We start from the raw sequence: 27,511 nt of genomic DNA on the forward strand, positions 1-27,511 counted from the left end.
TTACGAGTAAAAATAAAAATTAAAAACTTATCTATACATTTAATAGGGGCCTCTATAGATAAACCAAATCCTTTTTTGAAAAACAATAATTTACTTGTATTTGATTTTTTCTTACTTTTCTGGACCTTGTAAAATTCAACAGAAGCATCCGCCCGCCATTAAAAATTAGTCACCGAACTCTGGCCTTAAGTATTCGCAGGAGCTATTTTTCCTGTGGTTCTAACAACATTTCGTCGAATGCAAATTTCTCTCACAGCTACTCTTGTCTCATTAACTCGACAAAAAGTAAATTTACCTGTAATGATGCGTTCATGTTCGTTAGCTCGTTGTTGAACACAACGAAGCCTCTATCTCCACGACAGAATGCTATTTGATATCCTCCATTATCCCACCAGTTCGTCACATTTGTTCCTGTGAATAAAAACCGAAATCAAATTTCATTACATCTTGTTTATCATGTTACATTTATTAACAATGAACATTTTCACTGTCGATGAACAGAAAAAGACTTGAACGATATGTCCGTTAAGCGCTGTAATCTATTTTTCTTCGAACTCCTTATTGATAGTTCGCGTAGTTGATCGCGGCTAGACAGTGGGTGTCAGATTCATGGGACGCTGCATTGCGGACTCTACGTTTTTAACTAATCAATGTGCCAACGGCGTACTGCGAATCCCTCTATTCCGAGGAAATCGGAGCTGTCACTGTCAACTATCGTCGGCCAAACCCTGTTGATAATCCGGGTTATAACGGGGGCTAGACGCGCACACAGCAGTTCCGTACTGGAGAAAGACGACTGGTGAGCAGTCACACCCTCCAGAACAACCTCCTCGCTATGGAGCTTACAAGGCAAGTTCACCACTGCACCACTCTCAGATTTAGTGGTAAGATAGCCCATTGGATAGCCCGTCGAAAACTGAACACAGATCACGCATGAAAACAGGAAGGAGGTGACTGAACCATGAAAAAGAAAGGAAACAGAAGCAGTGAACGGGCCAACCTCAAGAGGGGAAACCTCGAGCGCAGTGGCAGAACGATTGTCGTGGTTGTGTGGTTAGGGTGTTGACACTCAAGAGGGAGGTCCGTGTTCAAATCTCCCTCAGGTTCCTTTTTTTTCACTTAATTATGAACTGTCCATCCGGTCATTGATGTATTTGACAGTTGTCGTACTATACGTTGGTTGCAGAAAATGAGTGATGGGGTAAGAATGTATTCCGTCGCAAGTAAATGTGATGAATAGTGAGAGGAGGCGAGATGCCTCATACACTTCTCACAGAAATGAAACAACAAATAACCGGGTGTGAGCTGCGTTACAACAAAGGAATTCAGGAGTCAAAACTTCCAAAACGGAACGCACGAGTCATAACTTGTGGTACTTGTGTAGAAAAAATTGAGGTACGTACCTCTGGAGGTCCCTTCCTTATACCTCGCTGTAGCAAACGGACGTCACACCATGACACAGACACAAATCTGAATACAGCGAACAGTCCTCAGTGACCGGACGGGCAGTTCATGCACTGCTGGCCATTAAAATTGCTACACCAAGAAGAAATGCAGATGATAAATGGGTATTCATTGGACAAGTATATTATACTAGAACTGACATGTGATTACATTTTCACGCAATTTGGGTGCATATATCCGGAGAAATCAGTACCCAGAACAACCACCTCTGGCCGTAATAACGGCCTTTATACGCCTGGGCATTGAGTCAGACAGAGCTTGGATGGCGTGTACAGGTACAGCTGCCCATGCAGCTTCAACACGATACCACAGTTCATCAAGAGTAGTGACTGGTGTATCGTGACGAGCCAGTTCCTCGGCCACCATTGACCAGACTTTTCAATTGGTGAGAGATCTGGAGAATGTGCTGGCCAGGGCAGAAGTCGAACATTTTCTGTATCCAGAAAGGCCCGTACATGACCTACAACATGCAGTCGTGCATTATCCTGCTGAAATGTAGGGTTTCGCAGGGATCGAATGAAAGGTAGAACCACGGGTCGTAACACATCTGAAATGTAACGTCCACTGTTCAAAGTGCCGTCAATGCGAACAAGAGGTGACCGAGACGTGTAACCAATGGCAACCCATACCATCACGCCGGGTGATACGCCAGTATGGCGAGGACGGATACACGCTTCCAATGTGCGTTCACCGCGATGTCGCCAAACACTGATGCGACCATCATGATGCTGTAAACAGAACCTGGATTCATGCGAAAAATGACGTGTTGCCATTCGTGCATCCTGATTCGTCGTTGAGTACACCATCGCAGGCACTCCTGTCTGTGATGCAGCGTCAAGGGTAACCACAGCCATGGTCTCCTAGCTGATAGTCCATGCTGCTCCAATCGTTGTCGAACTGTTCGTGCAGATGGTTGTTATCTTGCAAACGTCCCCATCTGTTCACTCAGGGATCGAGACGTGGCTGCACGATCCGTTACAGCCATGCGGATAAGATGCCTGTCATCTCGACTGCTAGTGATACGAGGCCTTTGGGATCCAGCACGGCGTTCCGTATTACCCATCTGAACCCACCAATTCCATATTCTGCAAACAGTCATTGGATCTCGACCAATACGAGCAGCAATGTCCCCGATACGATAAACCGCAATCGCGATAGGCTACAAACCGACCTTTTAGCATAGTCGGAAACGTGATGGTACGCATTTATCCTCCTTACACGAGGAATCACAACAACGTTTCACCAGGCAACGCCGGTCAACTGCTGTTTGTGTATGAGAAATCGGTTGGAAACTTTCCTCATGTCAGCACGTTGTAGGTGTCGCCACCGGCGCCAACCTTGTGTGAAAGCTCTGAAAAGCTAATCATTTGCATAGCACAGTATCTTCTTCCTGTGGGTTAAATTTCGCGTTTGTAGCACGTCATGTTCGTAGTGTAGCAATTTTAATGGCCAGTAGCGTAATTTTGTGAGAAAAGAAAGGGGCACGAGATAGATTCGAACACGGGTCTTGCCATTCACAGTCCAACATCGTGACCGCGCACCACAACAGCGCAGCTGTTTTTTAACTTCGCTCCATGTTGTCCATCTTGAGCTCGGACAGCTCACTATTCCTATTTTTCTTCTTTTTTCGCAATTCAGTACACCTTTCTCCTGATCTCAAGCTTGATCTTAAGTTTTTGACGGACTATCCCACTGGGCCATCTTACCACTAAATATGAGAGGGATGCGATGGGGAGTTTCTCTTGTTAGAAACCAGCTCCACACGAGTGCATTTCCGCTTACCGCACATCACAAGGCGAAGAGATTAGCATGAGCGCACCAACACCGCCAATGAAGCACGGCGAAGCGTGGTCAAAAGTCGCCTGGATTGATTATTATATGGGAGTCACCCTCTCTCTGCAAACGACCCTGTCATAGCGTGGAGGAACGGACAGAGGTTCAGGGCAACCACTTGCCCTTAGGGTGGAAACTTCTCCTAAAACACTGAAGAATTAGCAATGATCAACAGCATTAGGACGCAGACGGTAATGGAAACTACTGCATAAACATACATACTTCGTTTTCACAGCATTTGTGGCTTGTAATTGAAAAGTTTCTTGATATTCTTTTCAATTACAAAAGATTCCGGATTATTCCTCCATCCGGATCTCAATGGGGATTGCCAAGGAAGGATGACATTCACGACTCGTAGCGTGGAATGTCAGAAGTTTGAACATGGTAGCGGCTTTGGGAAATCTAAAAAGGAAAATGCAACGGATCATTCTATATATAGCTCGGTTCAATGAAGTTAAATGGAAAGAAGATAATGATTTCTTATCTGAGAAGTATAGAGTCATATCAGCTGGGGCAGAAAATGGTAGATTAGCATTTGTAACAAATTGAAAGGCAGACCTGAATAATTATGAACACATCTGTGATAGGGTTGTTTCATCAGAATCGACAGCATTCCAACGCCAACAACAATAGTTCAAGTATACACGCAGACTTCAGAAGTAGTTGATGAGGAAATAGAGAAAGAATATGAGGATATTGAACGGGTAATTCAATATGTAAAAGGCGGTGACAGTCTAACACCCATGGGGGATTACAACGCGGATGTAGGGAAAAAACAGAGTTACGGGAGAATATGGGCTCGGTAGCAGGAATGAATGAGGAGAAACACTAAGTCAGTTCTGTAATAAATTTCAACTAGTAGCAGCGAATACACCGTTCAAGAATCACAAGAGGAGAAGGTATACTTGGAAAATGTCTGGAGACACGGCGAGATCCAAGCTGGATTAGTCCCGGGAACAGGTATATTCGGCTCACGATTTAGTAACGATGAAGAGTAGACTGAAGTTTAAGAGAATCGCCAGAAAGAGTTAATGTGGAAAAAGGTGGAATACTGAACTACTGAGGAATGATTATTTGCGTGTGAAGTTCTCTGAGGCTCTACATTCTACATTAATGAATACCACAACAGGCAGTTTATTTCAAGACGCATGAACTTTTCCAGAAATGACAATCACCGAAGTTGGGCAGTCAAGTACAAATGCAAGGAAAGTAACTGCGAAGAAACCATGCATAACAGAAGAAATTCTTTAACTCATCGATGAAAGAAGAAAGCAAAGAAACTTTGAAGTTTTAAAGATGGCTGCGTGGTCAGCGACCGTTTACAAAGCAAAATTAAAGCAATAACAGCCCTCGGTCGCAAAAATTAAGTTTTTTGACCTTGTTTCGACACTACTATGAGTGCCTTCATCAGAAGGAAAATATTCAAACTGCCCTATAACATAAGAACAAAAATTTTATATATATGTAAGTGTAAGTACTGATTGACAGTACAAGAAAGAAACAGTACTTACATGTCACGTATAAAATAAATATCAAGCAATAAAGCTTTAGTCACAAAATTTTAAAAAAGAATACATGGAAGGCAAGCGACTGTGGGCTGGTCACATTTGTCAAGCCACAGGTAGCAACAGACTGAGACGCCCGCGTTAGCAATTGCGGGAAGGTAAACATTACACCAAGGGTGCCATCTAGTTGTCGCAAATACAAATAGACTAGTTAACATTCAAAATATAGACAGATGAATATTATGATGAACACTTCGGAAGTAAATACATAGGAAGTGCAGAGACTCCAAAGTTTACAGCTTATGTCCTGTTATAAAGTTACACTTTTGTGCAGAACAAAACTGCACAGCACAATTCATATGACAAGGGACACAGTAAATCTTCGCGGCACACCGCTAGGGAAAGCGTGACCTATATAACGCTTAGCAATGGAAATTTGAAATTGATGGAGAAAACAAACATGTTTCTTTACTTCAAAGAATTAAAAGTTACACTGGCGAAACGTAAAGTCAGCGAAAGGATCTAGAAACAGATCCAAGTGAGTTTTATGCTGATCTGTAATACATAAAGTATGGGTTATTGAAGTTTAATTTTGTCAAATATTTTCTTCAAACTTTCGAAAATATACACAATTTTATGTCAGTGGCCTATTATTTCCAGTGCTGCATAATTATGTGCACTTAATCCTAAGTATAACCAGTGGCGATGGCAAGGGGGGGGGGGGGGGGGGGGGGGGGGAGGGGAGGGGCTATGGGAGCTTAGCTCCCCGCACCCCCCCCCCCCCCTCCCCCTTGGAGTATCATATTACATTGGATAAAATTACTTCAGAAATCAGCGAATATAGTACTCCAACAGATTCAATCATTTTTTTTATGTAATTATGTACCAATATAGGTTGCAATGCATTCTAAACACATTTTAACAAAAGAATAAGAACGGCAAATAGCTTACTACCTAAACCAATAAACATCATTTAACTTAAAATAGGAATCTTATCATTTATTTTTTACCCTGAACTCCAAAACAGTTACCAAAAACTACTTTAAGCAACACCAAATTTTACCACTTTGCCAGTAGAGGATCCGAACTCTCCCCCCCCCCCCCCCATTAGTCCCCCCCCCATTAGTCCCCCACCTCCCTTGACCGACTTCTAGAATCGCCCCCAATTATAACTGCTATTTTCAATTCAAAATTTCTAACGGTTAATTTCTTCCCGAACACTGAAAAGTGCAGCTACCGCGCCTCTGACAGTGCGGGGCCCGTAGTATGTGGCGTATGGATAAGCAGCCTCTGTATGAAACAAGTCTGTAAGAATATTGTCTAATACGATAAAGAGAATTACTTTTACGATGATTAAACTCGTCGCAGTTGAGAGCCTATGGACAATCGAGGAGAGTTGAGCGGTACTCGGACAGACAGAGATACTGTAGAGAGAGAGAGAGAGAGAGAGAGAGAGAGAGAGAGAGAGAGAGAGAGAGCTCCGCGCGAATTGGCGGGAAGCTGTACGGAAAAATGAGCGGGAGAAGTCAAATATTGTATTGTTGGCGCCTAATGATATGGGTGATCGTGATTGCTACAGTTTTATTTATACAGTGTAACAACTGTAACATGTAGTACCTGTATCACTGAATGTAAGTGCTCTCCATGAATACAGCGCGCAACAAACGTCAAACTGGCATGATATGTACTACGTGCTTGAACGTCCGAATAAAATCTGCGATCACTCGAGTTGTTAGAAAAAATCTAACATTTATGATTTTAGTTCAATATTCCAGCACATTTCAAAGCTAATGAACTAACGATCTAGAAATGCTTTCTTTCATATCCCTTGCTTCAATTAATCTGTGACTCGGCAATCAAATTTCAACAATAGCTTGCTAACTGTGCCATTATTTAAAGTGGTGCGCAGTGTTAGATTTTTTCTAACACGGGAGTCTTTACGTAAGAATTACTTCTCCTTCCGGGGAACACCGCCTTGCTTCGCTTTTAGTCTGTTTCTTGTACTTGTAACATGCGGCTGTGTTCGTTTGTTTTCTCCTGAAAGTGTTCAGCGTATGTTACATCTCTTGCAAGAAAAGTAAGTATTCTTCTTGGGTTTTACGAATTGAATGAAGCAATTGTTTATACAAAATACATGACATTCTCTGTCGGATATGAAAATATATACACTCCTGGAAATTGAAATAAGAACACCGTGAATTCATTGTCCCAGGAAGGGGAAACTTTATTGACACATTCCTGGGGTCAGATACATCACATGATCACACTGACAGAACCACAGGCACATAGACACAGGCAACAGAGCATGCACAATGTCGGCACTAGTACAGTGTATATCCACCTTTCGCAGCAATGCAGGCTGCTATTCTCCCATGGAGACGATCGTAGAGATGCTGGATGTAGTCCTGTGGAACGGCTTGCCATGCCATTTCCATCTGGCGCCTCAGTTGGACCAGCGTTCGTGCTGGACGTGCTGACCGCGTGAGACGACGTTTCAGCCAGTCCCAAACATGCTCAATGGGGGACAGATCCGGAGATCTTGCTGGCCAGGGTAGTTGACTTACACCTTCTAGAGCACGTTGGGTGGCAGGGATACATGCGGACGTGCATTGTCCTGTTGGAACAGCAAGTTCCCTTGCCGGTCTAGGAATGGTAGAACGATGGGTTCGATGACGGTTTGGATGTACCGTGCACTATTCAGTGTCCCCTCGACGATCACCAGTGGTGTACTGCCAGTGTAGGAGATCGCTCCCCACACCATGATGCCGGGTGTTGGCCCTGTGTGCCTCGGTCGTATGCAGTCCTGATTGTGGCGCTCACCTGCACGGCGCCAAACACGCATACGACCATCATTGGCACCAAGGCAGAAGCGACTCTCATCGCTGAAGACGACACGTCTCCATTCGTCCCTCCATTCACGCCTGTCGCGACACCACTGGAGGCGGGCTGCACGATGTTGGGGCGTGAGCGGAAGACGGCCTAACGGTGTGCGGGACCGTAGCCCAGCTTCATGAAGACGGTTGCGAATGGTCCTCGCCGATACCCCAGGAGCAACAGTGTCCCTAATTTGCTGGGAAGTGGCGGTGCGGTCACCTACGGCACTGCGTAGGATCCTACGGTCTTGGCGTGCATCCGTGCGTCGCTGCGGTCCGGTCCCAGGTCGACAGGCACGTGCACCTTCCGCCGACCACTGGCGACAACATCGATGTACTGTGGAGACCTCACGCCCCACGTGTTGAGCAATTCGGCGGTACGTCCATCCGGCCTCCCGCATGCCCACTATACGCCCTCGCTCAAAGTCCGTCAACTGCACATACGGTTCACGTCCACGCTGTCGCGGCATGCTACCAGTGTTAAAGACTGCGATTGAGCTCCGTATGCCACGGCGAACTGGCTGACACTGACGGCGGCGGTGCACAAATGCTGCGCAGCTAGCGCCATTCGACGGCCAACACCGCGGTTCCTGGTGTGTCCGCTGTGCCGTGCGTGTGATCATTGCTTGTACAGCCCTCTCGCAGTGTCCGGAGCAAGTATGGTGGGTCTGACACACCGGTGTCAATGTGTTCTTTTTTCAATTTCCAGGAGTGTATAAAACTTTTCAGGGAAGAAGTCATGTCAGAGGAACTGATATTGATGTGGCTAGATGAACCACTAGACGAGGATATTTACATAGAGGGTCTGTCATCAGATACTAACCCCATCAGATACTGCACCCTCTGAGCATGAAGAGATCAATACTACAACAGATCAGTCAGACAGCGAATCTGATTCTTCAGCTACAGTTGTTTCTCAATTTACAGATCGTGAAACATTTCTTGGTAAGGATGGAATAACAGAATGGTTGAAGCAATACGCTCCTCCAGCAAAAACTGCCGGTCAGAATATTGTAACGCACCTTGCAGGCGTGAAGGGTGTTGCAAAAAATTAGAAAACAATTTTGGAATGCTGGAAATTATTTTTTCCAGATAGTGTAATTGGTCGCATTGTGAAATACACAAACCAAGAACTTGACAGAATGGCAGCATCTTATTCACGGAGTGCTCGAGACTGCCTACGGACAGATTTTGAAGAGGTATCTGCAGTCTTTAGTGTATTATATGTCGTAGGAGTGATAAAGGCACAGCATCTCAATACTGATGGGACTGCACCGGATTTCTTTATTACATCGATAACCAAACGTAGGTTCCACACACTACTCCAAGCTATACGTTTTGACGACAAATGTACGAGAGCTCAGAAAAAGGAAACAGAGATAATCTGACACCTATTAGAGAAGTATTTGACAAATTTGTGGATGTTTGCAAGAATCGCTATAGTGCCGGTGCATAGACAACGATAGACGAGATGTTACAACCATTCCGTGCACGTTGCAAATTCAGGCAGTATGTAGCAAACAAGCCTGCAAAATATGGCATCAAGGTACATGCGGTCTGTGATGTCAAAACGTTTTATACGCTAAATATGGAAGTAAGCCTATATGCAGGCAAACAGCCTACTGAGTCATATCAAGTACCCAATGATGCAGAGAATGTGGTGTCACCTTTTGATTCGACCGAATGAAAAAACAGGCAGAAACGTGACGATGGACAGTTATTTTACACATATACAACTGGCTAACAAAATGTACGTCAATCATCGACTCACAGTAGTAGGTACTTCACGGAAGAATAAAAGAGAAATTCCACCAGAGCTTCTAGACGTAAAGTGTAGGCAACTAAGCAGCAGCATATTCGCATTTGGAGAAAAACCAAGCAACAACTGCTTGATATGCTCATACGTCCCAAAAAAGAAACAGAAAAAGAATGTGCTAATGTTATCCACCATGCACAGCGACGATGTTATAGACGCTGACAGTGGCGAAGCGAACAAACCTGAAGTCATTACATTTTACAATCTCAGATGTTGACCGTCTGAAATGAGAATATTCTGTTTCAAGAATAAGCAATCGCTAGCCTCTTACACGGTTTTTCAGCTTGTTGAACATCAGAGCAATAAATGCTTCTTAAATAATATATGAGATGAACACAAACGACTTTATTCAACAGAGAAGATCCATCGCAGAATTTAGTATGATGCTTACAAAAGCCCATATGATCAAACGCCTGTTAATTCCGAGGATATCCCTTCGCTTGAAAGAGTTAATAAGAGGTGTTGTACACATTTGCAAAATACCAACAGCTAAAGAAGAAAATGAATCAAGAGAAAAAACAAGATGCCACTACTGACCTAAAAAGAAAAACAGATTCACACAGCATCTCTGCCATCATTGTTCCAGCCATATCTGTAAATAACATATATCATCGAGTGTTCTTATTTGCCAGAAGTGTATGTCACAAGAAGCCATATCTGAATCCGACCACCGAGCGAGGTGGCGCAGGGGTTAGACACTGGACTCGCATTCGGGAGGACGACAGTTCAATCCCGCGTCCGGCCATCCTGATTTAGGTTTTCCGTGATTTCCCTAAATCGCTCCAGGCAAATGCCGGGATGGTTCCTTTCAAAAGGCACGGCCGACTTCCTTCCCCGTCCTTCCCTCATCCGATGAGACCGATGACCTCGCTGTCTGATCTCCTTCCCCAAACCAACCAACCTGAATCTGACGAGTAAAAAGGAGTGTGGTTAACCTTAATACACCACTTGCTGTAAATATTACGAACTGCTGTTCACACAGGTCTTGTAATTGTAATCAAAAAAGTTTGTGAAATCTTTGCATGCTGAAATATTTTTAAGTTCAGCAAAGTACATGTTCCATAGCATGTTTATACTAATTTATAATGCTTTGGTAATAATAAAAAAATGATTTATTGTATAAACGTGTCTTTGTCTCGCGTAAAGAGGTACAAGATCTCATTGTTAGAAAAAAATCTAACACGGGAGTTATAGAATGACAACAATATACGCGAGCGACCGCGGGTTTAGTTTGGCCTACGGGAACCCAGCGAGGATACACAATTCCATGGATATCGAAAATCATCATCGTTTTGATTCCTGATTTTCTCGTTTGAGTTTTTGTCGCTGTCGGTGAAGTCAGTCCCTTCAAATGCATGGAATGGCGCTTAGTTTCGGGTCATAAACGAAAAACCAAGCTTCTACTTTCCAAGAAATTAGGATCATTTTCAGTGGTATTCAAAGTGTCAGTACAAACATTTTCACGAGCTTCTTTTGTTTGGTCGTGGGAATTTTCAGCACCAATTTCACATATACTTCTCTCATATTAAATTGGTTGTGTAAAATTTGCCTTATGCGTTCTTTGTCAGTTCCTACATTTTCAACAATCGATCGAATACTCAACCAATGGTTAGATCGAATCAGATTACCCACTTTTTCGATATTTTCATCCGTTTTGGATGTTGAAGGGCGTGAGTCGTCGTCGTCAACGTCTCCTCGGCCGTCTTGGAAACGCTTGAATTAATCAGAAATTCGCGTAGGGGATAAACAGTTTTCAGCAAACACTTCTTTTGGTAAAAGATAAGTTTCAGTAGCAGTTTTTCCAAGTCTCATGTGAAACTTCATGACAATTCGTTGATCTATTACTACACCTGACGTATTTCTGGAAAAGCAAAGTAACAGATCTTATACAAATTAAGGCCGTGGCCACACTGATTTGTCTACAGACAACAAAGCTGCCGCATTCGACTGAGAGGGCTTCACGCTTCACCACTATTGTTCTTGTTTGGCGTATGCTTACTTACTCTGTGACATCAACGGTCCCGTTGTTTATAGTCACACCTCGTACACCAAGGACAGTGTCTACAAGAACGCGAGGGTTCTCGCTCTTGACGTAGTGATGGAACATGGCAATGATTGAGTGAGTGAGTGAACAACAAAGCCTCAGGGCAGACGCACTAGGAACTCACCCAGGACGGCGCGGCGGAACTGTGCCATGCCCCGGATGGCGGGCCAGCGATGCTCGCACACCCAGCCGCCGGTGCACTGTCCCTGCGCGTCCCACGCCACGGTTCGTATCTCACCTGACGGGTCCGAAGGCGGGCCATCGTCTGAATCTGTGAAGTTGTAGCTGGACATCACACGGGGAATGCCATAGGGCCATGCCAGCATAAACCCAACTGCCATCTGCAATGAAACAGTGCGTAATGTAGCACATATTCATAATCCTAACTGCTTTCGCCACTTCCTCTGGAAATTGTTTCCCTATGAGGGCAACAAGAGACTGAGACGTAATGTCACAGCTAAATATGACATATGAGCGACTGTAATTATTACAGGATGATAACGTATTTGTTGACTTGAGTAACAGCTACGTTAATGGCTGTTTTTCCGAATATAGGTTGAGACATACATTTAACAAACCACTGGAATATCACTGACACTGTTAGTGATACACAAAAAATGCTTCTTCATAAAATTAAAATAACAAATCAAACTGAAAAAACCGGCCAAGTAAGAGTACGACTCGCTCTCTGAGGATTCTGTACAAATTTATGTACCGGTGTATACAGACCGTTACAAAACGAGAGGTTGTACAGGGTGTCTTGAGGAACAAATTGAGGATAGAAACCCGTGTCAAGGAAACATCATCCAACAACATCACGCAGCCTCGAGGTTATAGGCAAGGCGCCTACCACTAGGCCCTTTGGCAGCAAACGTGTCTTCGTACGTTGACAGACCATAGACACAATGTCATTTGTTATTCAGTGATCACGAGTTATTGCCACAATTGTCAGTGGAGAAGATGGAGCTGCACTATGTGATCCAAAGTATCCGGACACTTGGCTGAAAATGACTTACAAGTTCATGGCGCCCTCCATCAGTAATGCTGGAATTCAATATGGTGTTGGCCCACCCTTAGCCTTGCCACTCTCGCAGCCATACGTTCAGTCAGATTCTGGAAGGTTTTTTGGAGAATGGCAGCCATTCTTCATGAAGTGCTGCACTGAGGAGAGGTATCGATGTCAGTCGGTGAGGCCTGGCATGAAGTCGGCGTTCCAAAACATCCCAAAGGTGTACTATAGGATTCAGGTCAGGACTCTGTGCAGGCCAGTCCATCACAGGGATATTATTGTCGTGTAACACTCCGCCACAGGCCGTGCGTTATGAACAGGTGCTCGATCATGTTGAAAGATGCAATCGCCATCCCCAAATTGCTCTCCAACAGCTAGCAACAAGAAGGTCCTTAAAATATCAATGTAGGTCTGTGCTGTGATAGTGCCACGCAAAACAACAAGGGCTGCAAGCCCCCTCCATGAAAAGCACGACAACATCATAACACCACCACCTCCAAATTTTACTGTTGGCACTACACACGCTGGCAGATGATGTTCACCACGTATTTGCCATTCCCATACCCTGCTATCGGGTCGTCACATTGTGTACCGTGATTTGTCACTCCACACAAAGATTTTCCACTGTTCAATCGTCCAATGTTTATGCTCCATACATCAAGGGAGACATTGTTTGACATTTACCGGCGTGATGTGTGGCTTATGAGCGGCTGCTCGACCATGAAATCCCAGTTTTCTCACTTCTCGCCTGTCATAGTACTTGCAGTGGATCCTGATGCAGTTTGAAATTCCTGTGTGATGGTCTGCATTGATGTCTGCCTAGTACACATTATGACCCTCTTCAAGAGTCGGCAGTCTCTGTCAGTTAACAGACGAGGTCAGCATGTACACTTTCGTGCTGTACGTCTCCCTTCACATTTCCATTTCACTATCATATCGGAAACAGTGGACCTAGGGATGTTTAGGGGTGTGGAAATCTCGTGTACAAACGTATGACACAAGTGACACTCAGTCACCAACCACGTTCCAAGTCCGTGAGTTCCGCAGAGCGACCCATTCTGCTCTCTCACGATATCTAATGACTACTGAGGTCACTAATATGAAGTACCTGGCAGTAAGTGGCAGCAAAATGCACTTAATATGAAAAACGTATGTTTTTGGGGGTGTCCGGATACTTTTGATCACATAATGTAGCTGCTGTGTATGCAGGTCTTGCCTCCTATGAACGTGATGCTCTGTTACCTTGGTGGATGACAGTTTCGGACATAATTTTCATCTGCAGTTTATTTTTCTCCTGTATAAAGAAAAACACTAGAGATTTTAGAGAGTTCCAGGAAAAGAATAAACTGCAGATGGAAATCTGTGCTCGAAAATGTCATACACAGAGGCAACAGAGCTCAAGACACCCTCCACAGCCCTGAAGTTTGTTGGTATCATTCTGTAACACACTACAGATAGTCTGTCCATAGGATTTTATGAGTGAGTTTGTGAGTATTAAAATATGTGACATATATGGCCATATCTTTTGACTGGATTGACTTAGAAGTTTAAATTTTTTACACTGTCAAGGGACCGTTATTATTTGATATAAATTTCAATTTGATAGCTCTACCCAGTTTCTGTCCCTCAAATTCACTTAGAGATATACATGCTCTACAGGCAAAGGCAGTAATACAAATTTTGCTACATCAGCAAATGCACATTTCATATTTTGATTGACAGCAATTATTTCTTCCAGCTGAATCAAACCTTTGCATCCTTTAAGATGCAGAATGATTTGTGTCTAATCCATGGCTATATTATGAAGATATGAGTGACAGTGTTCACTGCTATGACTGCATCATGTCTATCTGCACAGTGAGTAATAGAATACCACAGAAAGAAATGGCTTTTCTTAAAGGAAGTTTGTATAACTGGATAAAAGCTACAGAAAAGTTATGGCTGAATCGCCTCAACACTACATTGACCAGCAATACAAAACGAAATAGTTGGAAATTATACATTCCAGTGAGGCATTACGTAGCAAACAAAAATTTCTCTGTTTTACAGAATTATGGCAGAATCAATCATGAGCGTGGCTGGCCATGAGCAGGTAACTCTTTGTGTACATTGTGCCAACCTGAGAGACTCAAAGTAGAACTTTTTCTGGTTTTATAGAGCCCACCAAACTCCAGGTCACAAATGCTGGAAATTACCATCAAACAGCTCCTTCAAAGACTCACATTAGGAACTGAGTTTCTGTGGCCCATTGTTTTGCTGGTGTAGGTACTTAAAAACCAGTCAAAGAGCTGTTACATCCACTGCACTAATCATTATTTGGAGCTTGTACCACTGGAAGTTTCAAGAAATTATGGTTCGCTGTGTAATGTCTTAGGGAAAACGTTTCAAATATAATTCTCAAATCCACAAAAAGGAAAAATGTGTATGTAGATGTCCTACCCTCTGGTGTTGACGAGATTAAATTAGATCAGATTAGGTGTATTTTAACTCCAATGATTGACAGTGAGGAGATCATCCTGGATGTAGAACATGTCAGAAAAACATGAATACACACTAAAAATTTATAGAGAATCACAAATGTGATAATGTACCATTCGTAGATACCAAGTGAAATGGTTTGCAAGGATGTAGATAAACCAGAAATGCTTCTAATATATTTTTATTTAAAATATATTAAATAAGTTATCACAAAACATGTAAATGTTCAAGATGAACCTGAACCCAAAAATTCAACAGCTGTAGCAATATGTCTGACCTGATGAACTGTAAGCAGAAAATCTTACTGTTTCATACAGTTATTGACCGGTTACTCAGATTATGATAATTCCAGTATCATCAGCTTCCTCTGAGAGGTCATTCAGCACCTTGCAATGAATTAAAACTTGCCTTAGATCAACATTGAGACATTAGACACACACTTATTTACCTCTCCTACATTTTCATCAAGATGAACTGGGAAAATTAATCTGTTGAATGTCATCAAAGACTCTCAAACAATGGAAAATCATGGATGGAATGTAAGAATATTATTAAAAGGAAAGTTGCCACTCACCATATAGTGGAGATGCTGAGTTGCGATAGGCACAACAAAAAGACTGTCACAATATAAGCTTTTGACCAACAAGGCCTTTGTTGAAAATAGACAACACACACACACACACACACACACACACACACAGGCAAATGCAACCCACACACACATGACTGCAGCCTCTGGCAGCTAAAGCCACACTACAAGCAACAGCAGCAGTGCATGATGTGAGTGGCCACTGAGTGGTGGTAAGGAGTAGACTAAGGTGGGGAAGGGGAGCAATAGCAGGGTAGGGATGGGGAACAGTGAAGGGCTGACAGGGAGTGCGCAAGGGCGAGGTGGAGAGAGGGTAGGGCAGCTAGGTGCTATTGGGAGGTTAGATAGAGGGCAGAAAAGAGGTGGGGGGGGGGGGGGGAGGGGGGAGGTAGTGGAAAAGGAACGAAGTAAAAAGTCTGAGTGTGTTCATGGAATGAGGTCTGTGTAGTGCTGGAGTGGAAATGGGGAAGGGGATGGGTGGGTGAGAAAAATGACTAACAAAGGTTGAGGCCAGGAAGGTTATGGGAATGTGGGATATATTGTAGGGAGAGTTCCCACCTGTGCAATTCAGAAAAGCTGGTGTTTGTGGGAAGGATCCACATGGCATAGGGTGTGAAGCAGTCATTGAAATGATGGATGTCATTTTGGGCAGTGCGCTCAGCAACAGGGTAGTCCACTTGTTTATTGGCCACAGTTTGCTGGTGGCCATTCATGTGGACAGAGAGCTTGTTGGTTGTCACGCCCACATAAAATGCAGCACGCTGTTTGCAATGTAGCTTGTAGATTACATGGCTTGTTTCACAGGTAGCCTTGAAAGAATCTGTTTTCCAGACAGTTGAAAGGAAAAATATGTTTGGAAGTTGTATGTAAAATTTTTTGAGTCTAAAAAGAAACAAAATGAATGTCTTCTTCTTTTTCAAAGAAACTACAGTTTTATTTGCCCCATTAAGAAATGATGCACAATATTTCTAAAATATTGGTAATAATAATTACAGAATTTTTATCAATGGGCAGCTGATACTGTGGTTTGCAGTAAATCTGAACTAGCTAAATAACTGATCTCAGGGAAAAGTAGAACTAATGTCTTCACAACTATGTGTTGTCTTTTTTGAAATTAAAGTAATGAAATTGTTTCCAAGGGGCAGGACCTACAATGATGGGTTCATATTTACAAGTTTTAATATTATGAACTGTTTGTCTTTGTAGAACAACATAGCACTGACTGCCTAAAACATCTTCCCTAAATTTTGAACATATTTTACATATTTGCTTTTCCATTTTGCTGGCAGATTTATCTCTAATTCATATTAATTGAAATCAGCGAATAGGCCTCTTCGTCTCTCTCCTGTCCTCTCTCTCCTTGAAAAATTCAGTAAATAGATCTGCTTGGTAACCCCCCCCCCCCCCCTCGCACACACACACACACACACACACACACACACACACACACACACACACACACACACACACACACACACAAACCTGTGAAATCAGTGGACATGTGTTTGCCTGCCCCCCCCCCCCCCCCCCGCCCCCCTCCCTAAGATAATAGTTTGTACCGGCAACCCACTGCAGACACTTAACAAATGGCTATAATGACCATGTGGTGCACATATGCATTGCAGTTCTGAATATATAAACTCAGGGACAGCTTGTTACAGAACTTGTACAGATATGTGGGACATATATTTATGATGTTGAAACATTATGCTTAATATAAATGGCAAATTTCCACCATTTACACAGCTTATGAGATGAATGAAGAGGAACATAAAGCTCAATAATGTACTGTATCTATTCTAATAAAGAAAAGTTCTGACTGTGTATAGTTGTCGTGACTTGTGGGTGAGGATGGTAGCGCCCCCTCCACCATGGCCACGCTGGTTGTCGTGGTTGTCAATAAACACAATAGCATCCTCACTGTCCAGTAATGACCATTTTGGACCTGAAGAAAGATGGTGACACTTTTAGTAGCAATTGCACAGGAAATATTTTAAAACTGCAAAAGCAATACTTTTTTATTTGTGGTAGCCTATTTTAGAAGTTACATTATCAGTCACAATGATCACATGCAAATGGTAATTGTTTGTCAGATTTGAACAGGATGAAAAAATACATCTTAATTAGACGAACTTTATATTACTGTGGGCAGAATATTATCTGTGCTTTCTTGAATGAAGTTTTTTGAAGTCACTGCCATTCAGTTTTTTCTTTTTAGTTACTATTTGAATGACAAATGTCAGTAAGGTTTGCACCACTTCATTGTATGTTGTATAACATTCTAAGTTTCCTAACTTGTTGCATATAAACTCTAGTTAACAGCTGTCAAGTTATCATGATCATCTCTTTAATTGTGTCCTAATATATTTTTTTAAAACAAACTTCAGGATTTCATTGTGACAAGAATTCTAATAGCTGTGGGTATGTGGCTAGAAACAAACAGCATCTGACATCTATGTCTAGTCATTCAGTTCTTACATATTCCGAATATGGCGTCTGTGAAACCCAAATAAGCAATAGCTCTCACTCCATACAAGTTCATTAAATGTTGCATCCATGTTATCAACCGAAATTCATCATTAAGGTCCTTAAAAGCAGGTCCTGCTTGAAGGTGCAAAGACCAGTGGTAAAAAAATCAAAGGTGACATATTGAGTAATAATATTCACATACTGCACAGTATTATAAGTTTCATGTGTAGTACTTACAGGACTCACAAGGAAATGGTCCATTACGACAGGTTGAAAACTACCCTGATATTTTTCACGCAGATAGACTACACTGAAAGAAATGCGCTGTCTAAATTTTAACTTCTAAGGCCCACTGCAAGTATTATAAAAAAGTTAAAGTTACTCATTTTTGCCACATGAAGAATTGCCTGTAGCAGCAGTCTGTAACAGCCCATTCTACCTAGCGAAGAATCGGCAAATAAGCAAACGCAGACAAGACAAGAGGATGTAGCAGCACACAGGGCAGACTGCAAAAGTTCAAAAACTTGCATTTTTAGCACTCAGATCATCCCAAAAATATTTTGCATTATTAATTTTTTGTATAACTTACAGCTCATAACAACAGCTAAACCGTTTCAGATGTAATTCCTACACAAGTGACTAAGAAAGGAAAGAAAATCAAGGTAGTGTATGATGTTACATTACAGATGACATCCATCAACTGGGTCTTTAATTTGTTGACATTAAATGTTTTATAACAATTCCTGTAGCACAGTTCTTATGATAATTTTTAAATAATGTATATTTTTTTAACAATGAAATAGTTACTCGTTTATTCCCTGTAGACGTCATAAAAATATGAAGTGTTACTGAATGACAAAAACAAACATTTTCCTTACACCTGATAAAAGAAAAATTAATGCATTCAGACACTTAACAGTAATTACTAGCTTTATCTAGACAGAGCTGGAATGGAGTACCCATCTCTGTGGTTGAGGTCGCTAATGTATGCTTGTGCAGTGGCACTTGACCTGAGGTTAAGCCAGTACAAATCCTGGTAGTGGATAAAATTTTCACTGCCAGTGTTTGATAGGCAAGGAGGAGAGCAAGTTGACGTAAAGTCTGTGCCAACATCCTTGTCTAAATACCAAACCTCTCCACAGTGTCTCATGAAGTGAGGACATGTGAGACTATTGATGGTTCTATTTGTGAGGAATAGGCTATGTGCTGACATTGGGTTTCACTCTTTCCCTTCTCTCACCATCATACAACACAAACATTACACTACATTCCACATACACAATACATACATGTAGTATTAGAAATATTGTAATGGAGCATGTTGCAAGCCAATAAATGAGAAGAACCTGAATGAAGTAAGGACTGGTTTTGGCCATTGTTCTGCATATTGGGCTGTGTACTGGGTATACATGTTCAAATTTGTAAAATGTGATGATGCAGATTGACAATGCAGAAATGACTGGAGTTTAATAACACTGTTCTGCTGATAAACCTGAAATGACATAGAGCTATAGGAAATTATATTGCCTGACAGTTATCTGAAAAACACCTTACACTATTGAAAATCTTGTTATCGAGAGGCTGGATCACACTGTTAGTTCCACATTGAATCTGAATTATATTAACAGGCTTCTCACCATCATCCTAAAGTTGTTGTTATATACAGTCCAAGAGTCCAACAAAAGCAATGAAATATTCTTAGCAAATGGTAAGAAGATGTTTCAGACATAACGCTGAAAATTATTCTCTCGGATTTTTCCAGATTTTGTGATATCATGTACAAAATTTCTGCTAGTAAACAGTCCCTTTTTTTAACTTTTGGTCCTAATTTGCCCTGATGTTCCTGAAGAGAGCAATAAAGTTGCAGAAATGTAACTTATCACTGGCATTGTTGTATAGTAATGTGTCATAGCATTCATCGGCTGCACAAGCAACTCTGTCTTTTTTTTTACTCAAAATGATAAATGTAGATTGCAATACCTGACTGGCTTTATACACAGCTTGTAGGAGATAAAAACAAGCCTTGTCTTCATGTCAGCTATGAACTTTACTTTAGTATTACCTATTGCTGACATCTCTTCACGTTTACTTGAGATAAATTTTGTAATTTTGCAACTTCCTTTTCCATAAAATTTTCTGAATCTATTTAATGAGGTCAAAGAAGCCAGGAAATCCCATAATGTTCATCCCACTTGCAGTTCAGAACACCCAGTCTTGTAGATCTCCCTTAACAATGGTGCATTGATTTTCACAAGCAATTCTAAATCTTTTAAATACTTTTTCGTTCATACTTTTGTGAGTTTCATTTGTTCATATTTCATGTAAATCTTTCTTCCATTTATACAATTCATGTTCAGATCTTACAAAATAAATCTGACTTTTAACACTCCTTAAGTTTATGCCTTTTCTCCCTCATGTTTTTAGCAAAAAATTTAAAGCCTTGCCTTAGTCACTGAAAGCTACTACTGCACATATTTTCTTGGACTTTGAAAGTTCTCAATTTTTATCTGGACTTTTAAGTAGTTCAACAATCATCATTTGAACCACAATTTATGGAGTTGTCATGTTATTTCCTGTTCCTTCCAGTGTTTCCAGAATTTCTAATGAAATGTCGACCTCATTGGAATGAATATCCAAGAAAACTGATAAATGGTGCATATGTAGGTCTACAGGAGAAGTAGGTGATCTCGAATGTGTACCACATGCTTCATATTTTACCTTTAAAGCTTCAGTTAGGTTCCACATTGCTGTGAAACTTTGGAACCTGCACAGGACAGATGCTATTAACAAGCATATGTGAAGAAATCACAGAGAATAATAATTCAGTTTTATCTATGGTATATTGTTAAAACTTAGTTATAACACAAAGGCAACTGCTAATCATTATGGATATTAAGTGAGTAGCAAATTGAGCTGAATAGTAACTGTGAACAGTTGTATCAGAGACACAATCAACAGAAACTGAAATTCATTTTACTAATTACGATCATGTTGCACCATGTTATTCGCTTACTGATATGCCGTCAATTAAGGATAAATGGATGCCATGTTGCACAAGTGCTGTCTGCTGCTGCTACAGCAGGGATGTACAATTCTTCAGCTGCCTCAGCTGCCTCAACAGCTAAGAATTTGGCAAATTTCAACATTTTTTAGAAAACACTTGTAGTGTATCTTAGCAGCTAGAATTTTCACATTTCATTATGCTACCATGATATCATGATTGGAATAGTATATACACAAGTGTTTTTGTGAGAAAGCTTTGAAGTGCCAAAGAATACAATTATTAGAGCCTGTAAAGGGTTTACAGAACTGTTCCTGTCTGAAGGCTGAAAGTAATTACAACCAGGTGTGTATTAATGAAAACTTCCATATGTCCACTCTTTGTTGGAGTTAAGGGAATTATATTTACTTAACAGTTATCTGATGCAATCATGTTTTGTGTTAATTCTTATTTGTTTCTTACCAAATGTCTTGTACCACTTCAGTGCATTCTGTCTTCTAAATGTTTTGCTTATTTCTTCTCCATACTTGAACTCTGTCACTCTCCCAAGGCTGATGTACTCTGTTTTCTTTACAGATTCCCAGCCTACAAATCATAGTATAGAAAGAGATTCTATTAGTACATAGTTACTTTTATTGATGGCAGGTGTCATACAAATACATGGAACTGGACATAGTGATCATGACCTCTGCCCCCCCCCCCCCTCCCCCCCGCCCAACCACCACAAGAGGTTATTAGAAACATTTACATACACCAGCTTTCAAATTTTGCAGATAATTTTTGGAGAATATAGTAGCATTAAAACAACTAGTGTCAAAAATGGAAAGAAATTCTGTAACTTACAGAACACTTTTAATTTGCTTGTGTGATGACCTACTCAGAGGGATGAGTTTCCAGCCTGACCATTAACATTCCAACCGGGTAAAGGCACATTTCACAGGCTGTCAACAAAAAATTTGATATGGTGTTTGTGAGCCAGCAGGTAGAACCAGCAAACCATAGAAAGATGAGTAAGGGACAACAAAAAGGAAAAGACTCACCACAAGACAAAAGTAACAGAAAACCTTACTTACCAAATGTCAGCGGAAACAACTAAAAAAAGCAGCAGTCCTCTTAGTCACCCAGTTATGTAGCTTTAGTTTGGAAGACCAGAGTCCTCAATTGTAGGGTGTAGTGAGGTGCAGTGACATACTACACCCTTTGATTCTGGATTGTGTAAATTACACAAGCCAAGGAAATTTTTTCAAAAAAAAGCTTTTTTTACTTTGATAGCTGATCTTTATAGATTTTTATGAGCTGAATCCAAATCTAGCCTTAGTTTTTTAGTATGACCCATAGTTTTCGAGCAATGTGCTTTTTACTATGTAGCATAAAAATCCTATGCTATATGGTAAACAGGGAAGTTAATGAAATGCTTTGCTGCAACATAAGCATGGTTTGTATTTACAGCGAGCTACTTAAAACAATGATATGTGTTAATAGAGGTTTCACTTGTCAGCTGGAATTGGTTTGTATTTTCTTCCTCTTTTTTTCTTTGAAGCTTCTTGTGCAGCTTTTTCTATGATTAGTCACTTGCTGAACTTCTCGGTGAAGTGACCAATGCTAGCCCCCATCATGTTAGTTTTCCAGCAACCTTGGTAGCGTGTTTCCATCACTTTAATGTCCTCATGAAAATGCTCTCCTTGCTCCTCACTAACATCTCCCATATTGTCCGGGAAGTAATCAAGGTGACTGTTCAAAAAGTGAACTTTCAGGCTCATTAAACGTCCTGAAGTTTTAAACTTCTTTAACATTGTAGCTATAATAGAAACATATTCTGAGTCTTTTTCACATCCTAAGAACTTTGTAACGACTTGCTTGAATGATACCCATGCTTCTTTCTCATTTAAGGTCATTTTGGATGCAAAGTTAACATCAAATATCAATTTTCTAGTGTCAGGTCTGACAGAGATGCCTTCTTTTTGTTTAGTTTCTGAAACATGTGGAAACTTTTGGCAGACGTCCATCTTTAGGCAAAGCCTTTACAAACTGTTTCATTAGGCCTTACTTTATATGTACAAGTGGTAGGAGCATGTTTTTTAGATCTACAAGGTTCTTGTGTACAATGTTCTTCTCACCAGGTTTTAAAGACTCCCTCGCAGGCTAGTTCTTTCTGCGCAAGTGTTGATCCCTAGCCCTACTGTCGCATTCACACAAGAAACATGGAAATTTGGTAAAGCCACCTTGCTGACCAAGGAGCGTACATGTTACTTTTAGATCATCACATATCATCCAACCATGAGCAGAATAGCCTATTTTATTTAGCACTATTTATAGGTTTTCATAGCTTTCTTTCCTATGTGCAGAATGTCCAACACGTATAGGTGCATACATGTTACCATTGTGTAATAAAATACCCTTTAAACTAGTTTTGGAGGAATCAATAAACAGCCTCCAGTCTTCCTTTCTGCATTTGACACCAAACTCTTTCATCAGACTGGGAATGTCTGAGCAGTACACTAAATCACTGTCTTGTTGATAAAACTTGGAAAATTGCTGCTCTTTCTTTCTATGCATGTATATGCTGGTTCCATCTGCCAATAAGTTCTTTTCTTTTGATCTAGAGCCAAGCAATTCAGCTTTTTCTTTCGTTAAGCCCAGATCCCTAACCAAATCATTAAGCTCAGTCTGAGTAAACCATTTGGACTGTAGACTTTCTGTATTGCAATGGAATTCTTCATCATCTGGTTCATGTAAATCAGATTGTACATCAGAAAATACTTCTGTTGGAATAGAATTTAAATCATCTGGTGGTTCAGGAACTGGAAAATCTATACCATGCCCTACTGGTCAGATGGTGGACAGAAGGTTAGGGGAGCTTATTACCTTCTTGTTTTTCGAATGATGACCAGTAATAACACTGCAAAAGTAGCGATCATCAGAACGATTTCTTGGCTCCCTCCGTGTCATAGGAACAGCAAATCTAAAGACTTTTTTTCTCCTTTTTGGACCATTTTCTGAGACCTTCAACACACACATAACATACCTTATGTGGCACCCAAGATTTATCCTGATCATCAAGTTTAGATCCAAAGTATGATAAATAAACCTATTGCACAAAGTCTGTAATGTTTCTTTGGTGTTTTTTAATCACAAATTCACCACAGATATAACAAAAACTGTCAGGAGAGTTTTTACAACCATGATTAGACATTGTACTGAGCACATGTACAGGAAACGGGAAGGTGAGGTTAGATTGACAGTAAAGAAAACACCATCTATTAACACAAAAATAAAATTGAACTTTTTTTGACAGAAAATTTTTTCAGCAGTGCTACCAACATCATCTACATTCCTTACAACTCCTTTTTAAATTATTTTAACAATATAAAAGCTGTTAAATTCTTTAAAATCGCTTAATTTAATAAATTTATCTATAAAATGTGGGTGATACAGTTTCTTAAGAATCATATTTGGATTTCCCCACCTAAAAGCATAAGAATAAGGTATTTTCAGCAAAAAAGTTTTTCCATTTTGGTCTGTATTATTATTCTTGTAAAGTTATGACAAACCATTGCACTAAGCATTAACATAAGCAAGCTACTGTAATTATATTAGAACATTTTATATCTGTTATTGTTATTAAATCCTAGTTAATATGGTAAATGAAAAGTGGGAGTGACAGTAAATTATATTTGGGAGAAAGGTGAGAAGTAAATAAGTTTTTGGTTGTTATTGTGAATGTATGAAACATGTATAAACTGACATAATTCACTTGTTGGAAGCTTTATAAAATTGACGTATCACTAAATCAAAAGAGCACACAACAATCAAAGCATACAGGCATCTGGAATACTCACAGAGATCTTATAGAACAAGGGAAGGATAAAAGTTTCTGTAATGGTACTGTAAATAAGGCATTGGAGTCTAGATCTTTTGTCAGAATGTTCATATGACTTTTGTCAAATAAAAATGGAACAGTCCTTGGTTTCAGTCTCAACAGCTTTAAAGAACTATGGTACGCTAAGTCAATCACATTTTTTAACTGTTTTCCTTTTTTATTGATCTATGACATATGCTGTTTTTCATTTCACTTGACTAACATTGTAAATACGTTTCCTGACCTTCCTGCTGAAGAATTGTTTATTAGCTTTTTCTGTCAATGAACAATGAGAGTTAAAATTTCTCATCCAGTCCACATGAGGGCACTTGAAAAACTTGTATTAATGAAAAAAGTGACATATTTGTAGTAGAGAGGAACAACAAAAGTTCAAGAAATTTTAACATTCCCGTTTCTTGGGGTAAAGTGAGAAATAAACATAAAAATTTCATCCTTAGAGAATATAGTTATCAGAATTGAGAGTAGTGCACAGTCTGTGCCCATAAACAGAACTGAGAGTAGTAGTAAGACTTGTATTATTTCTTAGATCTTTTGTGATAAGACTAAACATAACATCAATATAACTAAGATATAGACTTCATTTTGAAAGTTTATATAATTGCATCTTAATCTGAGAAGCAAACTGAATAAGGACAGAAAAAAATGTTGAGTGATATCGAAGGAAGAAAATGTCACTGAAAAAGACACCTCATGCAGTGTAGTGAGGAATAGCTGTAGTGGTAGTAGTAGTAGTGCTACCATAGTAGTAGTAGTAGTAGTAGTAGTAGTACCAGTAGTAGTAGTAGCTTTACTCATCTGTAGATCTCTCTTTACAAGGATATAGGACATGTTAAAGTATTTACAAGTTTAGACTAATTTAAAATAAGCTAATTCGTATACACATACATTTACAGACTTCTTGTTAGAGACAATCATTAGATTTATTCCTGGTATACAATACTTTTTTTACAAATAACTTATTAAATAATGTAATGCCACACTGTTCACCTATATCTCACTATCACTCACTGCATACACTATACACACATTGTTTCATAATACTTCACTCACTACACACACACACACACACACACACACACACACACACACACACACGTACGCTCACACACTGGTGACCTCTGGACCATGTTCTGTACTGGAACTTCCCATTTGCTATCCTGAAAAACTGAGTCAGCATCCCTCTATAATGAGTGAGATATTGAGCTCAGAAAGAGGAAGAGGTGTTAGTATTGTGCCATGCATAGCTTTGGGGGTAAGTTTTTCTAGAAAAAGAAAAAAAGATGAAAAAAACATAGTGTGAAGGTGTTATGTGGAATGTTGGATGTTTCATAATAATTATTATTATTTATTTGTATAACATCTTTTTTGCCAAACCCCTAATCTGTTTTGTCTAAGTAATCCTTCAATGTAAAAAATGTATTGCATAACAGGTGCTTATTAGCTGCATTTTTAAATAAGTATATTTTTGCAATTTCTTTAATCTCTTTTGCTAATTTATTGTACAGCTTTATTCATTGGTAAAAAATGCTGTTTTGAGTTTTATGTTTATTTTTTCGTGGTAAATGTAAGCTGAATCTAGCTCTTTTTCCACAGTCATGGACAGAGCTGGACTGGTAAATGTATTCACATAGAGCAGTTAAAATCCCCAGTGTTTTCAACAGATCTTTACAATGAGCTTGACTACTATTTTTGGTTATTATTCTTATGGCTTTTTTCTGGAATTTGAAAACTGTGTTCCTATTTTGTACATTTGTTCCCCAAAAAAGAATGCCATAGCTAAGCACTGAGTGTACATATGAATGGGATGTACCTAAAAGACACTGTGACAAGTGAATAAACATTTTATGTACAAGGAGACTCCAGTAGTGAGCAAATGTATTTCACAAAACACCTACAAGGCATGCAGAATGGCCATACTAAAGTTAAGAGTCTGCTGGTAAACGGATGCTAGTATGTTCTCGTACTTGCTATCATAGAATCATGCTGCATTGACTAGAGCATAAATAAATTTCAATCAAAAGCAAATAGTGTGGCATATTGGTAAAGCTAACTTCATAAGAGAAACCCTATGTTAGTAATCCTCTTTAGCATGTTTTATGTATCTGAAAAGTAGTTTGTATTTACAGCGAGCTATAAACAATACATTTAAAATTTATGTATAGTTTCATAGTGATGTACCTACCTTTGTGAGCAAATGCAAAACCTCTTGATGCATTATGACAGCTGTCTGAATAATAACTCTAATTATTTACAATATTAGTGTGGCATACAGTTCTACACTGAATTTAAATACAAAATTTTATTAAATCTTTCCTTAAAACAAAACAATGGAAAATTCAGGATGGAATGTAACACTGTGGCAAGTGAGTTACATTCCCTGCCGGGCTTTTGACTACCTTTTGTCATACCATGAAATGAGAAATGTCCTATCCACTATCCTTCCCACCCCTTCCACAGTAGTATTCCCCCATGCTCTCAACCCCTTGCCTCATGGCTCATATCCCTGTAATAGACCTAGATGCTAGACCTGTCCCATACATCCCCCCATTA

General features: G+C 40.2%; 1 protein-coding gene across 1 annotated transcript in view; it reads right to left on the reverse strand.

Moving 5' to 3' along the window:
- LOC126412468 (alpha-amylase 2-like) overlaps nucleotides 1–27,511 on the reverse strand; it is a 125,960-nt gene that overhangs the window by 27,302 nt on the left and 71,147 nt on the right. Inside the window, exons 6-9 of the mRNA XM_050082114.1 lie at nucleotides 21,544–21,666; nucleotides 17,432–17,556; nucleotides 11,660–11,876; nucleotides 296–411 (exon numbers count right to left, since the gene is read on the reverse strand). Coding sequence (XP_049938071.1) covers nucleotides 296–411; nucleotides 11,660–11,876; nucleotides 17,432–17,556; nucleotides 21,544–21,666 — 581 coding nt within the window. The remainder of the gene's footprint in view (nucleotides 1–295; nucleotides 412–11,659; nucleotides 11,877–17,431; nucleotides 17,557–21,543; nucleotides 21,667–27,511) is intronic.

Source organism: Schistocerca serialis, chromosome 1, assembly GCF_023864345.2.
Source record: "Schistocerca serialis cubense isolate TAMUIC-IGC-003099 chromosome 1, iqSchSeri2.2, whole genome shotgun sequence".
In the NCBI taxonomy this organism is placed as follows: Eukaryota; Metazoa; Arthropoda; class Insecta; order Orthoptera; family Acrididae; genus Schistocerca; species Schistocerca serialis.